This window comes from Sorex fumeus, unplaced genomic scaffold, assembly GCF_029834395.1.
Source record: "Sorex fumeus unplaced genomic scaffold, SorFum_2.1 ptg000051l, whole genome shotgun sequence".
NCBI lineage: Eukaryota > Metazoa > Chordata > Mammalia > Eulipotyphla > Soricidae > Sorex > Sorex fumeus.
In genome coordinates, this window is record NW_026606108.1 from 32,575,648 (window position 1) to 32,593,416 (window position 17,769).

At 43.6% G+C, this 17,769-nt stretch overlaps 1 protein-coding gene across 2 annotated transcripts in view; it reads right to left on the reverse strand.

Moving 5' to 3' along the window:
* KIF3A (kinesin family member 3A) overlaps window positions 1–16,783 on the reverse strand; it is a 61,124-nt gene extending 44,341 nt beyond the window's left edge. Inside the window, exons 1-3 of one of the 2 annotated variants that reach the window (XM_056124269.1) lie at window positions 16,620–16,783; window positions 12,647–12,920; window positions 255–399 (exon numbers count right to left, since the gene is read on the reverse strand). In XM_056124269.1, coding sequence (XP_055980244.1) covers window positions 255–399; window positions 12,647–12,920; window positions 16,620–16,625 — 425 coding nt within the window. In that variant the 5' untranslated portion in view covers window positions 16,626–16,783. The remainder of the gene's footprint in view (window positions 1–254; window positions 400–12,646; window positions 12,921–16,619) is intronic. The other variant, XM_056124270.1, reaches the window with a different exon arrangement.
* Window positions 16,784–17,769: the final 986 nt, after the last annotated feature.

Sequence of the window (17,769 nt, forward strand, 5' to 3'; positions counted from 1 at the left end):
TTTCTGGCTACTGTAAAGAGTGCTGCAATGAACAAACAAGTGCAGATATCACTTCAACTATACATTTTTGCCTCTCGGGGATATATTCCCAGGAGTGGTATTGCTGGGTCAAATAGGAGCTCAATTTCTAATTTTTTGAGAAACGTCCATACTGTTTTCCAAAAGGGCTGAACTAGTCGGCATTCCCACCAGCAGTGAAGGAGTGTCCCTTTCTCGCCACATCCGCGCCAGCAAGAATATCAAAATTCTTTTACCTTGTATCACCCTCTGCTTTTGCAATGTGACCAAATATATGAGCAAATGAATTTGGAATGATTCCTCTAAGTTCAGGAACAGCTCGAACACCTTCCATTGTGAAAGTTTTGCCTGTTCCAGTTTGTCCATATGCAAAAATAGTCCCTGAAAATGATAAAGAAAATCAATCAACTTTAGATCTAATGCTATAGAACAATGCTATCTGAAATGTAATCTTGGACCCTATAATATAACTTCTTTCCTGGGTTGACAAGTATTCTAGTACAAAATTTTACCTTTATTATCAACAACTGCAAATATTACAATTCTGTGCCACAGAATGAAGCTCTGTTAAATAAGTAGTCTGGGAAATAGTCATGTTAATAAAAGTACTCCTAGTCAGGGGACTGGCTCAAAGGACAGCTATGCAGGCTTTGCATGCAGTTTCAATTCTCAGTCCCCCAAATGCTGCTTGAAGTAGCTCATAAATAAAAGTGCCCTGCATCTCCTAGTAATAAAATATACCCCAAACCACAAATTAAAAATCTTACATTATAATTAGTTTCTAACTATAAGATATTTATATACTAATTACTTAATACTGGAGCCAAGACAATTGCTCAAAAGACTGGAGTATACGCTTTCCATAAAGGAGTTCCAGGTTCATTCTTAGCATTGCCCAATCCCCCAGACACTAAGACAGATATAATCCCAAGCACTGCTGGGTATGACCCCCACCACCACCAAAGGGAAAAAACCCTACTTGTAAAGGACAATTACAGCAAAAAAAAAAAAAAAAAGGCTAGGCACCAATAGTGAAAAATTAAATACAACCTTAACCTCATGTATGTGGTATATGTCATGTTAGGAAGAGTATCTATCAAATAATAAGAAGGGTGAGAAAAAGAAAAAGAAAAAAGAGGAAACAAAAGAAAACAGGTCCTGAGTGAAAATATCTGTTTGGATCTTCCTATCTGCCACTTTCAGTCTATTGGAATGAGGTCAGGTTCACCCAATGACTGACCGAGGATAGGAATAATCAAGGGTTGGAGCGATAGCACAGCGGGTAGGGCGTTCGCCTAACAAGTGGCCAACATGGCTGACCCGAGTTCGATTCCTCTGCCCCTCTCGGAGAGCCCGGCAAGCTACCGAGAGTATTTGATATGCCAGACACAGTAACAACAAAGTCTCCAATGGAGACGTTACTGGGCCCGCTCGAGCAAATCGACGATCAACGGGAGGGCCTTTACCTTTACCTTTACCTTACATGATAAAAACCAAGTCAAATAATTTACTTCAAGAAATCATCCTAATGGCTAGCAGAGAGTTTACATTAAGTGGTGGGTATTTTTTTTCTTCCTAATCCTGGAATGTGATCTTTATTTTTTTATAGAGATGCTTTTAACAGTGCTTGGGGTGTCTGGGAACCACTCTCAGCAAGGCAACAGCCTGGCAGTGCAGGCACAGTGTTTCAGGGACTACAAAGGCCATGCTGAGGGAGACATGAGGTGTAGGTGGTCAAACTCAAGTCGTCACTCATGTTAGGCATGTGCTCTATTGAACTATCTCTCTTGCCCAAAACCTTGTTTTGTTGAGTATGTGTTGGGGTGAGGGTAGGGAGCAGGCGATGGTTACTGGGAGAGAGAGGCCTTCCAAGGAGGTGCTGGAGGAGAGCCTGGGGATCACTCCTCAGTGCTCAGGGATTACTCCTGATGGGATTCAGGGGATGATATGGAATGCTGGGGATTGAGCCCAGGTTGGCATGTGCAAGGAAATACCCTACCCACTGTACTATCATTCCAGCCCCAGAAATATACTTTTTAATGTGACAATTATAGGTAATTACACATATAACTCAAACTCTCTAAATAAAATCATCCATTGAACAAAAAATAACACTCACTCAAGTGTGACATTGTGCTAGGCACCAATAGTGAAAAATTAAATACAACCTTAACCTCATGTATGTGGTATATGTCATGTTAGGAAGAGTATCTATCGAATAATAAGAAGGGTGAGAATCAGGAATGAGAAATAGAGTTTTACATAGGAATAAAGGATATCAAAACAGAAGAACTGATGAAGGAATCACTTGATCACTTGACTTCCCGTTAATTGTCGATTTGCTCGAGCAGGCGCCAGTCATGTCTCCATTTGTCCCTGTTGCGTGCTAGTGTAGCTCAATGGCGTCTGTTCACTCTAGGAACACGAAGAGCCTCAAACCGATTGTTCATGATCTTAATGAAGAAGTCTGACCATCTGGTAGGTGGGCGGCCACGCGGTCTTTTGACATCCCATGGAATCCAGTTGGTAACGGCTCTAGTTCAGCCCTCCCGTTGATTTGCTCGAGCGGGCCCAGTAACGTCTCCATTGGAGACTTTTTTGTTACTGTGTTTGGTATATCGAATACGTCACGGGGAGCTTGCCAGGCTCTGCTGTGCGGGCGAGATACTCTCGGTAGCTTGCCGGGCTCTCTGAGAGGGATGGAGGAATCGAACTCGGGTTGTTGGCTGCGTGCAAGGCAAACGCCCTACCGCTATGCTATCGCGAGCAGTAGCACAGCGGTAGGGCGTTTGCCTTGCACACAGTCAACACAGCCAACATGGACAACCCGAGTTCGATTCCTCTAGTTCAGCGGTCATCTCTAAATCTCAATACGTGACCAGCCCATCTGATTTTTGACGCCTTGGCAAACGAGACAGCGTCCCTGATTCTTGATCGTCGACGGATGTCGGAACTCCGGATTCTTTCTCTCATTTGAGTGAAACGTGATATTCCAGGCATAGCTCTTTCAATTCTTCTTTGGGAGACCTGAATAGCGTTCTCATCCTGTTTGCGTAGGGCCCAGGTCTCTGAGGTGTATGTTAGTGCAGGAAGAACAGTGGAATCTAAGAGATGTGCCCGGAGCCAGATATTCTTCGTTCTCTTAGCTATTTCTTCGACGCTCTTGAAGGCATTCCAAGCCGCTCTCTTTCTCCTGCGCAGCTCAGGTGCCAGGTCATTTGTCATGTTGACTTCTCGACCTAGGTACACATAACTGTTGGATTCGAGGCTGTTTCTCATAAACATTGTCTTCGTAAGATTCAGCTGTAGTCCGACCTTTCCACACTCACGGTTGAAGTCGGCCAGCATTTGTGCCACTTGGCTAATGTTTGGTGTTATTAAAACAATGTCATCAGCAAAGCGGAGGTGGTGTAGTTGCCAACCATCTATCTTCACTCCCATTCCTTCCCATTCCAGTCATCGCATGATGTTCTCTAGGGTGGCACTGAAGAGTTTCGGTGAAATGGTATCATTCATTTATTATTATCCATGACTTCTACTCAGATTTCTTCGATAGCCATGTCCACCTGCCCACATACCAAATTCCCCAGGATGGATATGTCGTTCCCAATGTTCTCCCTTCCGAAATCCGACACGCCATTTCCTCAGTAAAGAAACAAACAGCACCCGGCCCAGACAAGGTCAGACCTGAACACCTGAAGAACCTGCCGTCAGTACTCATCAATACACTGGCTCGGCTCTTCACATGCTACCTGTCTGAATACAAGGTTCTGTCCCAATGGAAAACCAGCAGGACTGTACTACTGTACAAGAAGGGAGACATCCACGATATTGGCAACTATCACCTGATCTGCCTATTGTCTGTCATCTACAAGTTGTTCACTCGAGTCATCCTGAATAGGATTGGCAGAACACTAGATGAAGGACAACCATGCAAGCAAGCTGGGTTCCGCAAAGGATTCAGCACCATCGACCATATCCACACCATAACCAAGCTCATTGAGGTTTCTCGGGAGTTCAAGATGCCGCTCTGTCTAACGTTCATTGATTTAAAGAAGGCCTTTGATTCTGTTGAGACGGAAGCGGTCATTGAAGCCCTAGTCAATCAGGGCATTCAAACTCAAATGGAAGGAATCATTGATGGAAAAGGCAAGCAAATGCATACAGATCTAGAGAAAATGGCAGGGGCCTGATCACACTGACATCAAGATCAGGTTAAGGCTTTCAGAGTTGTCCTGATAAGAAAAGTCATAAAATGATTTTTCATTCAAAGGAGTTAGATTATAGGGGGCCGGAGCAATAGCACAGCAGGTAGGGCATTTGCCTTGCACGCGGCCGACCCAGGTTTGATCCCTGGCATCCCATATGGTCCCCCAAGCACTGCCAGGAGTAATTCCTAAGTGCAAAGCCAGGAGTAACCCCTGAGCATTGCTGGGTATGACCCAAAAAGCAAAAAAAAAAAAAAAAGAGTTAGATTATAGTCACCAAGGACATCACAAATCCAAAGAAATAGGAGAGGAGATATAAAGAATCCAGAAGTCTGAGTGATCAGCCAAGAGACAAATGGTACTGACAATAAGAGAGAATGAATGAGAAAGGCAGAAGGATTTCAGAGGATATTTAGGTGAAAAAAACCAATAAAACCTGTGCAATAACAAGCTGTAAGGGGAGAAGGTAAAGAAATTAATCAAAGGATTTCAAATTCTGATTTCAACAAGGGGCATCTAGTTATGCCATGTGTAAAAGGCAAATACATTTAAAAAGAAGATCATGAATTTATTTGGGGGGCATACGGAGCTTTAAATTTTAAAAGCCTATGATATATCATCACTCTACTCAGTAAACTTCAAATGGCTAATCATTTTCAGACTTTTTGTGGAAAGTAATAATAAAATATTTTTATACATGGAAATAAAAAGTTTCAAGCTTTTAAAAACTCATTAAATGTTTTGAGCTCTGTCACTGAGAATGTAACTTAGGAGGGGGAGGAGGGCCTGGGGATGATGGTTCAATGGCAAAAAGACACTTGCCTTGCAAACATGAGGACACAAGTTAGATCCCTGGTGCTACCCACATGCATCAAGCACAGTACCAGCAGCTCTGCTCTCTGGACTCCTGGTGCCACAGAGTATCTCAGGTTACACCAGAGTCAGGTGTGTGCCCCTTGGCCATTGCAGCAACCACAAAGGGAAGAGAAGGGAGAATTTTATTTTTGAGGGTAATATAACATTGTTGCCAATAAGATACATGCAATTTTTATTGCATCCAAGGAGCTAAAAGTATCAGAAAATTTTAGACTGCATGTAATTCAGGGGGTGTTGAGAATTGAATCCGGGTCTTGACACATACAAAGCACATGACCCTGTGAGGCAGAGCATATGACCCTGGGCCCTACAGGCTTCATTTAGGAAAATAAGCGGGTAGGGCATTCGCCTTACACGTGGCCAACATGGCCGACCCGAGTTCGATTCCTCCACCCCTCTCAGAGAGCCCGGCAAGCTACCGAGAATATTCGATATGCCAAACACAGTAACAACAAAGTCTCCAATGGAGACGTTACTGGGCCCGCTCGAGCAAATCGACGATCAACGGGAGGGCCTTTACCTTTACCTTTACCTTAGGGTCATGAGTAACCCCTGAGCACTGCCGGGTGCAACCCAAAACTGAAAAGAAAAAAATAAGGTTCACCATGAGGGCTGAAGAGATAGTACAGTATATAAGGCATTTGCCTTGCACTGGGTTGACTGGGTTTTGACCCCCCAGCACCCCATATGGTCAGAAGATCACCCTTGCCAAAGTGATCTTTGAATGCTGAGCCAGGAGTAAGCCCTGAACACCACCAGATGTATCCTACCCCCACACCCGTCCGCCCCCCCCCAAAAAAAACACAAGGGGTCTCTGAGAACCCTGAACACCACTTGAGAGGTTAATGCCTCCCCAAAATAATGACATTCCATAAAAGACAAAATACTCAAACTTACTCAATAAAAATTAGATAACTTGGGGACTAAAGAGATAGCTCAATGGGCTGAGTGCAGGCAGAAGGGCCCTTACTCTGCGCCATATGGTCCCCAAGCACCACTGGGAGCAATCCTGAGAAGAGACAGGGACAGCTAGGGAATTGGGGGGTATGCTCTACCCCACCAAAAGAAAATAATAACCTAACAGTCTTATTTAAGAAGTTGAATCTATAGTTAAAAACCTCCATACACAAATCCAGGCTCCATTGGCTTCACGGAAAGATAAATTTACCAAATATTTAGGGGCAATACACACTAATTCTAGATTAAAATTTCCAAATAATTAAAAAGGAAGAAATATGGAATTCTATGCAGTCATTAGGAAAAATTAAGTCATGAAATTTGGTTATACATGAACTCATTTCATTCAGTGTGAAATGAGCCACAGAGAGAGGGACAGACAGAATGACCACACTCATTTGCAGGATATTAAAAAAACACTTAAATTGTCAGAATTGTCGTACCATATTAGAATTGTCGTACCATATTTGATAGGGTTCAAATATGGTAACACCTACAAGGGTGATTAGAGGTCGCCCCAAAAGCCTCTATCCCTCTCAGAAAGACTGGCAAGCTACCGAGAGTATTCCGCCCGCACGGAAGAACCTGGCAAGCTATCCGTTGTATATTCGATATAAAAAAACACACCTAAAGACAGTGGAAACAAGGACCAGGAGGACTGGTTCATGATAGGAAGCTTGCCACAAAGGTGGAGGGGGAAGAGTGGTGTTAAGACAGAGAAGGGACTACTATGACAATAATAGTTGGAAATGATCACTCCAGACAAGAACTGAGTGCTAAAAGGTAAAGTGATATGCAAGATATGTTTTCAGTAGCAGTATTGCAAACCACAGTGCCTAAAAGGGAGGGAGAGGGAGATAGAGGTAGAGGAAGAGGAAAAGACAGAGAGGGGGAGAGGGAGAGGATGAGAGGGAGAGAAAGAGAGAGGGGGGGGGAGAGAGAGAGAGAGAGAGAGAGAGAGAGAGAGAGAGAGAGGTGTCTGCCATGGTGGCAGGTTGTGGCAGGGACCAGGAGGGAAACTGGAGACACTGGTGGCAGGAACTGTACACTGATGAAGGGATGGATGCTGAACATTATATAACTGAAACTCAATCATGAACAACTTTGGAACTATGTATCTCACAGTGGTTCAATTAACAAAAGAAAAAAATTCAATTAATTTTTAAAATAAAAAGGAATTATCTTTAAGGCATTCTATAAAACTAGCATTTTCCTGAAACAAAAACAGAAAAAGCTATTACAAGAAAACTACATACTCCCATTTCTCATATAGATGAGAATTTATCTTTATGAGAAATCCTAAACAATGTAAAAAATTTTAATAAAACCTTAACAATAATATATCAAAGGGTAATACACCATGACTATGTAGAGGTTGGCTTCACATTTAAAAACCTTCAATATAAGAAATCATACTCGGGGCTGCAGCAATAGCACAGCGGGCAGGGTGTTTGCCTTGCATGCGGCCGACCCGGGGTTCGATTCCCAGAATCCCATATGGTCCCCTGAGCACCGCCAGGAGTAATTCCTGAGTGCATGAGCCAGGAGTAACCCCTGTGCAATGCCGGGTGAGACCCAAAAAGAAAAAAAATAAAAGAAATCACACTAATAAAATTTTAGAAAAGAAAAACCAGTGTGGGGGATGTAGCTCAGTAGTAGAGTTCTGGCTTGCACTCTACTACTAAGCTTAGTTCCCAGCACCACACATGCCAATCCAGCAGCACTGCCATTTGTGACACCCAGCACACAGGTCCCCTGCCTGCTGTGCTATCTCTCCAGTGTGTACTATGAGACACACTGAAAACAAGCAAACTAAGTGTGCAACCCCTAGTCATCACCATAGGGAGAAAAGGGGTGGAGACCATTAAAACTGCACTTGACAAAATCCAATATACAGTTCAAAAATAAAATTTTTCAGCAAACACATGGGAACTTCCTCAACTTATAAAAGATGTCTATGAAATATCTAAAGATATCATACTTATTGGTAAAAGAGTAAATGTTCTCTCCCTGAGATCAGAAACAAAACAAAATGTTCACTCTCCCATCTCTAGTCAACATTGTACTAGAGTTCTAGCCAAAAATAAATAAATAAATCAGAAAATAAAATTAAGAAATTACAATGCAGAGGCTGGAGCAATAGTACAGTGGGGAGGGCGTTTGCCTTGCATGCAACCGACCCGGGTTCAATTCCCAGCATCCCATATGGTCCCCTAAGCACCACCAGGAGTAATTCCTGAGTGCAGAGCCAGGAGTAACCCCTGAGCAATGCTTAGTGTGACCAGGGGGGGAAAAAAAATTACAATGCAGGGTCAGAGACAGTACAAGGGGTAAGGAACCAGTCTTTCTCTCTTTTTTAATTTTTTTTGCTTTTTTGGGTCACACCTGGTGATGCTCAGGGGTTACTTCTGGCTCATGCACTAAGGAATTACTCCTGGCGGTGCTCAGGGGAATATATGGGATGCTGGGAATAGAACCCAGGTCAGCCACGTGCAAGGCAAACACCCTATCTGCTGTGTTATCACTCCAGTCCCAAGGCACCAGTCTTGAATAGGCAACAGACCCTAGCTTGATCCCCAGCACCGCATATGGTACCCAAGCACTACTGGGATTGACCAAAAGAATAAAACCAAAATTAAAATGAGGATCTTGAGAGATAGTACAGCGGGCAGGGAACTTGCCTTGCATGTGCCAACCTGGATTCAATTCCCAGCAGCCCATATGGTCCCCCAAGCACCTCCAGGAGTGATTCCTGAGTGCAGAGCCATGAGTAAATCAAGAGCACTGTCAAGTGTGGCCCAAAAAAATTAAAATAAATAAATAATTTTAAAGATATCATAGGGGCCAGAGAGATAGTTCAGTGTGTAGGGCATTTGCCTTGCACGTAGCTGACCAGGGTTCATGATCCTGGCACCCATATGGTCCCCCTGAGCACAGAGTCAGGAGTGAACCCTGAGCACTGCCAGGTGTGACCCAAAAAGCAAAAAAGAAAAAAAAAATCACAGTACAATTAACAAAAAGGCAAAATACAGAAATGGTATTACATTTGGCAACCTCTGGGACACAGAAAGTTCTAGGAAATTAACAATAACCAAAAGTCTACTAAGAATAATATGCAGTGTTACAGGATTCAAGGTAAATCTACAAAGCACAATGAGACACCAGAAGGAAGACCATAATCAAAAAGGTTGGTAAGTTTTGGCAAAGATGTGAGTTAGAAACCTCATACATTGTTAATGAGAATGTAAAAATCATGCAGCCACTGTGGAGAAGTCTGGCAACTAATCTTTTGACTATATGTGTATATATAAATACATGTACATATGTATACAAAAATCGGTCAAGTGAACTGAAGACATACATCCACATAAAAACTTGTACAAAAATGTTCACAGCAACATTATTTATAAAAGTGGGGCAGAGGTGAGAGTGGGTCCAAATGTTCATCAATTGATGAATGGATAAGCAAAATACGGTAGTCATGTTCTTAATAACAGATACACAGTAGTCCCAATAGGCTACTAGGTATCTTCTAAGTGTGGAGTAGGATATATCATCCAAGTTTGTATAATTGTAACTTTCCCACTCTATAACTTTCTGTTTATAGCAAAGTTTCAAAAAAGCAAATCCAAATACAAGAAAATATGTTGCCAGGGTAAGAGGGAGCAGAATTGGGAGTAAAGTTTACATGCGCTGCCTGTTTTCATTTGGATGGGAAGAGAGGGTGGTGTGCAGCACACCTGGTGGTACCTAAGGCTTACTCCTGACTATACTCAGACATCACTCCTGGCATGGCTTGGGAGACCACATGGGATGCTGGGGATTGAACCCAGGTCAGCCGCATGCAAGGCAAGCAAGAACATCTTACCCACTGTACTATCTCTCCAGACTCATGAGTTTCTCTTTGAATGATGGAATGTTCTGCAAATGGAAAATGGTGATAGTTTTATAACACTAATGAACATATTAAAAACAACTTACATAGGTGCCAGAGAGATAGTACAGCAGGTAAGGCAACTTGCCTTGCATGTGGTCAGCCTGGGTTCAATTCCTAGCAGCCCATATGGTCTCCCGAGAAGCGCCAGGAATGAGCCCTGAGCACAGAGCCAGCAGTAAGCCCTGGGTACCGCTAGCTGAGGCCCCCCAAACAACAACATCAAAAGGTGCATACTATAAAATGGTTAAAATAATACATTTGAATTTTCTCATTAAAAATATCTTAATTGAATTTTTATGGTAACAATTTACAGTTCAAAAAATGGAATTATAAAAGCAGTTCTATTCACAATAGCAAAATAGTAATAAATTTATCCAAAAGAAGTACAAAACTAGGGCTAGAGAGATAGTAACACCATGGGTAGGTTCTTGGCTTGCACATGGCCAACCTGGATTCAATTTCCAGCATCTCATATTGTCCCCTGACCACCACCAGAAGTAATTCCTGGGTGCAGAACAAAGAGTTATCCCTGAGCACTGCCAGCTAATATGCCCCCCCCACACACAAAAAAAAAGTATAAAATCTCTATATCAAAAACTTCAAAATACTGGGACTGGAGTGATAGCACAGTGGGTAGAGCATTTGCTTTGCACTTGGCCAACCCGGTTTCAATTCCCAGCATCCCATATGGTCCCCTAAGCACTGCCAAGAGTAATACCTTAGTGCATGAACCAGAAGTAACCCCTGTGCATCGCCGGGTGTGACCAGAAAGTAAAAAAAAAAAAAAAAACCAACTTCAAAATACTGATATGTGAAAGTAAACAAGACATAGAGCTAGATAACGTGGTTACTAGTTGAAAGACTTCATATTGTCAAAATTATTCAAGAGACAGAGATAGAACATGGGTTAAGTCCATTGCTCTGCATGCGGCTGACACCAGTTCAATCTGTGTGACAACATATGGTTCTCTAAGAACTTCCAAAAGTGGAACCATATGACTCTAAGTAGAGTCAGAAGAAGCCCCTAAATACTGTCAAGAATAGCCTACATCCTCTTCCCACCAAAAAAAAAAAAAAATCAGCAAATCCCTAGCCAAAAAATGGACAGATATATATACAATATACATATGTATGTATGTATGTATATGTGTGTATATAAATATATATACATATATAATGTATGGAATTTAACAAGGTGATCCTAAAATTCATAATAAAATGCAAAGGATCTAGGTAAATCAAAATAACTTTAAAAAAATTTTTTAAAAAGAGAATATAGGGGCTGGAACAATAGCACAGTGGGTAGGGCATTTGCCTTGCACGCGGAAGACCCAGGTTCGTTTCCCAGCATTCCATATGGTCCCCTGAGCACCGCCAGGGGTAATTCCTGAGCGCAGAGCCAGGAGTAACCCCTGTGAATTGCCGGGTGTGACCCAAAAAGCAAAAAAATAAAATAAAGCAAAAATAAAAAAGTAAATAAAAAAGAGAATATAACTTGGGGCCGGAGTGTTAGTATAGTGGGTAGGGCATATGCCTTACATGCAGCTGACCCAGGTTCAATCCACGGCATCCCATATGTCCCTAAGAACCACCAGGAGTAATTCCTGAGTAATTAAGAAAATAAAGACAAGCCACATACTGGAGAAAATGTTTTAAAATTATTTACCTGATCAATAAGTAAATACAAAGTACATGAAGACAGCATATTTAAAAACGCATAAAATATTTAAGAGTTATCCTACTAAAGTTACAAATGTTTAATACATTTAGTATTTTCAGTCATTAGAGAAAAACAAGTGACAAAACAATGAGATGTCAATACAACTTCTCTAGAATGGCTGTAATTAAGAACACTGATAATCTAAATGTTGGCAAGAAAATGTCACTGTCACTGTCCTCCTGTTGTTCATTGATTTTCTTGAGCAGGCCCAGTAACGTCTCCATTGTGAGACTTTGTTGTTACTGTGTTTGGCATATCGAATACGCCAGGGGGAGCTTGCCAGGCTTTGCCGTGCGGGTGAGATACTCTCGGTAGCTTGCCGGGCTCTCCGAGAGGGGCAAGAATATGAAGAAACTGAAATTCTCATGCCATGCTGGTGGGGGTAAAAAAAAGCAGTACTATAATACCACTTTGGAATTTGATAGCTCCTCTAAAAGAAACTATCTGATCTAGTAATTTTACTACTGGTACCAGTCCAAGAGAAACTTTAAAACATGTCTATACAAGTGTTAAAAGTAGCATAAATTATAACAGCAAAAAAACTGAAACAATCTATAGTTCATCAAATAATGCCAGAAAGTACATTCAAACAAATGGAATACAACTCAGCAATAAAAAGGATAAACTGCTGACAGATACAACATAGAAGCTTCAAAAATTAAAAACTGGGTAAAACAAAATAAGATAGATTTAGCTGATTTATGTGTTCTTTTGATTTATGTGCAATTTTGAGAAAAGGCAAAACTATAGACAGAAAGCAGATAAATGAATGGTAGGTAACCTGGGGATGGAACATAAAGGATCACACTGGCATGATAAAACTGGGTTGACTACCATAACTCATCAAACTAAGCAATTACGACGAGTGGATGTATGGAGTTTTAATAATATCTTGAAAAGTATTTTAAATAAATTATATAAAATACTCACCATTGTAGCCTTCAAGAACAGAATCAATAATGGGTCTTGCAGTTAAGTTATAAACATCAAGTTGTTTACTCTCCGGTCCAAAAACAGTATCAAAAGTAAATGTCTTTGGAGGTTCGTTGGAAGAGTCAGTCTTATGGACAGTGATAGTTCCCCTCATTTCATCCACACTGACAGCCTGTCTGTAGCACATTGATTTCTCTCTCTCATTCAGGGGCCGGCATCTAACAACCACCTTCACATTATCACAGCTTTCTGGCTTCTCTGATTTATTGATCTGATGAAGAAAATATTTATATGAGTCTCCTACTTCCAACAAATTTAATTTAAAATTTGGAAAAAATTATTTTACCATATCAGCTACTTGCACATATTAAGCATCCCATAGTTATTAGAAGCAATTAATAAATAATAATAATAAAGGCCCTCCCGTTGATCGTCGATTTGCTTGAGCGGGCCCAGTAACGTCTCCATTGGAGACTTTGTTGTACTGTGTCTGGTATATCGAATACTCTCAGTAACTTGCCAGGCTCTCCGAGAGGGGCGGAGGAATCGAACTCGGGTCGGCCATGTTGGCCGCTTGTAAGGCGAACGCCCTACTGCTGTGCTAAAAATCTTATAGATATACAGAAAAAAATTAAATATATTAAAAAAGAAGACAGGAACTGGAAAGATGGTACAGAGGGAGGGAGTTTGCCTAATGCACAGCCAGGAGTTACCCCTGAAAAACACCAGGTGTGGCCCCAAAACCAAAATAATAAAATAATAAAAAGGAAGATAATATTTTACAATACAAAAATGGCCAGTTATCCAATGGTAGAGCACATGTTTTGCAGGTAAGAGGTCCTAGGTTCAATCCCCAATGCCGTAAATAAATAAAAATATAATATAAATGGGGAAAGAAAGCCCAATTTACATTTAACGCTATTTTAACAAAATACAAATCAGGTATATCAAGACTTTTGGCACAAAATCCCTAATCTCCTCTGAGTTTCCAACTTAAATGGGAAAACAAATGTTAATAGTTAACATCTTTGGTCAAGTGACCCTGGGAGATGGTTCAGAGGGCTGGAGTTTATGCTTTCCATGTGGGTAGACCTACGTTTGATCCTCAGCACTGAGTTTTCCCCAAATTGCAAGGATGGCGCAGGGGAGAAAAAACTATGCAAAATCTAATATCTATGAGTCAGGGGAATCATTCAGCAGTGGAGTAACTGCCTTGCTTACAGGAGGCCCTGGGTTTAATTCCTAGCACTGTAAAAAAAAAAAAAAAAAAAAAAGAAGTACTCTGATCAGGCCAGGCCAGAGAAACAATGCAGCAAGTAAGGCACTTGCCCTGCAACACAGCTGAACAGCATCACATATGGTCCCCCAGAAGCCCACCAGGAATGATCCCTGAGTAGAGCCTGGAGTAAGATCTGAGTACTGATGGTATGACCCAAAATCAAACAAACAAAAACTTTAAGATTAGAGTAGTAGAGACCTTGTTCTCCTAAGACTATTTTTATTTTCTCTAACACATTAGTCAAATGCTTTTATTATATGATATATTCATATATAATCTTAATCATCTCTATGGAAGACAAGACAGAAAACCCACAATATTTTTTTAAAAATGCAAAAAATAACTAACTTTTCAAATATATGTATTTGTAGGGTTTTCTATAACTGAAATATTTTAAATTAAGAATATATATTAAAATATAACCCAGGTCAGGAATATAGTTTAGTATTATGAAGCCATAGCTTCAATTCCCTCACACACAAAAAAACTAATTATTGAAATAAAGTTCAATATTTGAGTAGATATTTGTTAAATTTCTACTGTTTCAGAGACTCTTCTAAACACTAGAGAAAAACGGAATCCATGGTCAAATTATCCAAGGAACAAATTATGTATCAATAGAATGGTGTTCTCTTCATCTCCATTTTCCACCCCAGGGTTATCAGAGAATCCTTAATGTATGCCTGCATCTAAATAAGTTCCCCAGGCTGTCCCCAGGCAGTCAGATTCAAAAAAAGTCTAATGACCTCCTCCCCTACTTAAAACTCTTCAGTGGCTTGGCTTGCCACAAATGGCAAGACAAAAATCAAAATCCTTAAAGTGGTCTGTAAGACCACTGGTCCTTTCAACTCCAGCCTTCCTTCACCACTTTCCCTGCCTGGCACTCTCAGCCACAGCCGCATTGGCTTTCTTCTGTGCCTTTCTGAGTCAACAAGCAACTTCTCACCGCATCAGCTATTTCTTCATGCCTACAACATTACTCTCTTCAGATATCCTGCAGGTCTCTTCCCAATAGCCACCTTATTTGGGAAGATTTCCATGAATGGGTCAAACCCTTCTACATAGCCCCAGAGCACCCTCATCTCTCCAAAAACCAGTTTCACAATTCCTGTTTGCTTCTTATTGGATCAATGTCTGATGGTCAAAACCTGAGGCTGCAAACAGTAAAAGGACTGAATTCAGCCCACAAATGTCTTTTGCTTACCTGGTGGTATTCAAAATCTTTTCTTTTGTTTGCTTTTATTTGGGGGTCATACCCCACGGTTCTCAGGGTTTACTCCTGGCACTGCACTTATTCCTGATGGTTGTCAGGGATGCCAAAGATCAAAACTGGGCCTACCCACTGTACTATTACTCTGGGCCCCTCATATTTAAAAATCTTTTGACTTTACTTATGGACCACATCAGGAGGTGCTCAGGGCATACTCCTGGCTCTGTGCTCACGGACTACTCCTAGACCTGCTCAGAGGACAATATGCAAGGAAAGGACTGCATGCATGGGTTGACTGCATACAAGGTAAGTACCTTATCCCCTGTACTATTCTCTCCAGCCCCATTAGCTAAAGTTCTCAATTGAAAATTTCACATATACACATACACACTTCAGATCCTCTAAAGACAGATGAAGTGACATCAGCAAGCTGGCATTCCTTTACAGCCTATTCATGACAATCTATTTCTATCCGTTTCACGCCACCCATTCTATCTCTTGCATTACAGTCAAGTGTCTTGTCTCTAAACTGGGGCAGCTTTCCTCTGCCTGGAAAGGCAAGGTTCTCCTTCCCCACACGCGCCAGGCTGAAGCTGATGAGGTCTCCTGGGCCTAACGTGTTGTTGGCATCCACCGTTTGCTGAATAAATTAACAAACAGCCCGAATGCAAGAAGGTCCAAATGGTGTACATCTACTGCTGGGTGTCAAGAACTGTCCCTCTGGTCTCCCGTGCATCATCTAACTTCAGACCCAATAACCGCCCCATGGGGGGGGGGGGAGGGTTAATTACGTGGGAACGATCTGCCCCCAGAAAAATCGATTAGTTTACCCGGGGCCTCGCAACCAGCAAAGACTCGGCCGCCGCACCGGTGCTTTTCATGACCCCAGAGCAGACTGGGGTCGCCCCCTGATCAAATACGCTGAGAACCACCGGTGCCAACCTGCCCGCACCCACTCCCCGCCCCCTAATCCCCGCCAGGCGCTCACACACAAAGACACCTTACGGGTGACACTGCACGGGAGGCCACGGGGCCACGAGCGAAATGACAGCTCGGGCTCGGGCGCCGGAGGGACACGCACACCCCGCCCGCGCCCGACTCGGCCGCCTTCGGGGCTGAGCCAGGCGGCGCGGACATCCCCCGCCGCGGGGTGCGGAGCGTCGGCAGCCGCCCCTCGGCGCTGCTCCCCGCCGTCCCACCCAGTGGGCAGGGCTGCGAGGCGGAGCGCATCCTCCCGCACAGCGCCTTTATGTCGGGCAACGCAGGCCTGGCGGGCTGCAGCAAGGACGCGGGCGGCCGGGCCCGGGCCCCTCGGCACCGTCACGGGCCGCAGCCGCCCAGGCGCCTCACCCGCACCGGCCCGCTCGGCCGGGCCCAGTCCGGCCCCATCCCCGCGCCCGCGCCTCCATGGCAACGGCCGCGCCCCCAGCCAGGCCGCTGAGATGAAGCGGCCACCCTGAAGGCTGAGCGCCTCTCCTCACCGGCATCTTGGCTCCCTCCCGTGCCCGGCGCACGTCCCCGCCCTGGGTGCAGTCCAACGACGCCGGGGTGGCGGGAGAGCCTGGCCCGAGAGGCACCCACACCCCGCCTGGGCGCTCTCAACACTGCGGTTCCTCGGGCGAGAGCGCGCGGTGCGCAGGCGCCTTCCGAGCTCGCCCCGCCCTAGCGCCCGGCCCGGGCTTCCTCGCCCCGTCGAATCACGCGTGCGCTGAGTCGGTCTCCTAGGACGCCGGGCCGAGCCGCGCCTGCGCAGTCGTACATCCCCTCCCCCCCACCCAGCCCCGAGTCTCCCGCCCGCACTGCCCGGGGGTTATGATTCCGGGGAGAGGGCGCCCTTAGATCACAAAGCCCTTCTACGCTGCTTGCTGTGCTCCAAGGGTTAGAAAGCACAATGCCAGTGGCCTCTGCAAAGCGAAAGACTTCCCAAACGATACAGCGCCAAGGTCGTCAGGAGATGTGCCCTTATTCTCCCAAGGATCTCTAGTGTCTGCGAAGGGACCTAAAATAGAACCTGGCAGAAGATGGTTTTTTCAATAAGTATTTGTGGAAGATTGATGTGTCCTCTTTTCTGTTTGAACCTTTGCTCTCAGTACCACTCCAGTTAAGTGTGTCTGAAGCATTCCCGAGTGCTGTTGTACAAAATTGAACTCTCAGTCCCGGCCCCCACTAGTCCCCAACCCCATTAAAGAGGGCTGAGAGGGTTTGGGGGCCCCTCGATGGATGATGAAGTCCCAAATGGCAGTAAATATAAGCTGAATTGCATGTATTGCTCTGGTGTGCCTAATCTGCCAATGGAGTTTGTTGTCTATCTTCAAAGTCAAACCAGAATCACCTTTTACCTTGTTACAAGAGCTCAGAACTCGTGTCCTTGCAGCATCTTGTCCATGTGGCTATTTTTAACATGCGAACCAGAAAAAAATCGTATTAAAACATGAATTTGATATTGTCTTGGGGTGGGTATTGGGGAAGAAGCACATCCTGCTAGGCTCAGGGCTTACTCATGGCTCTGCCCTCAGGGATCACTCCTGGCAGGCTTGGGGGACCATATGAGGTACAGAGATGGAACCCAGATCAACATGTGCAAGGCAAACGTCCTATCCACTATACTATCAGTCTGGCCCTATTTTTTAG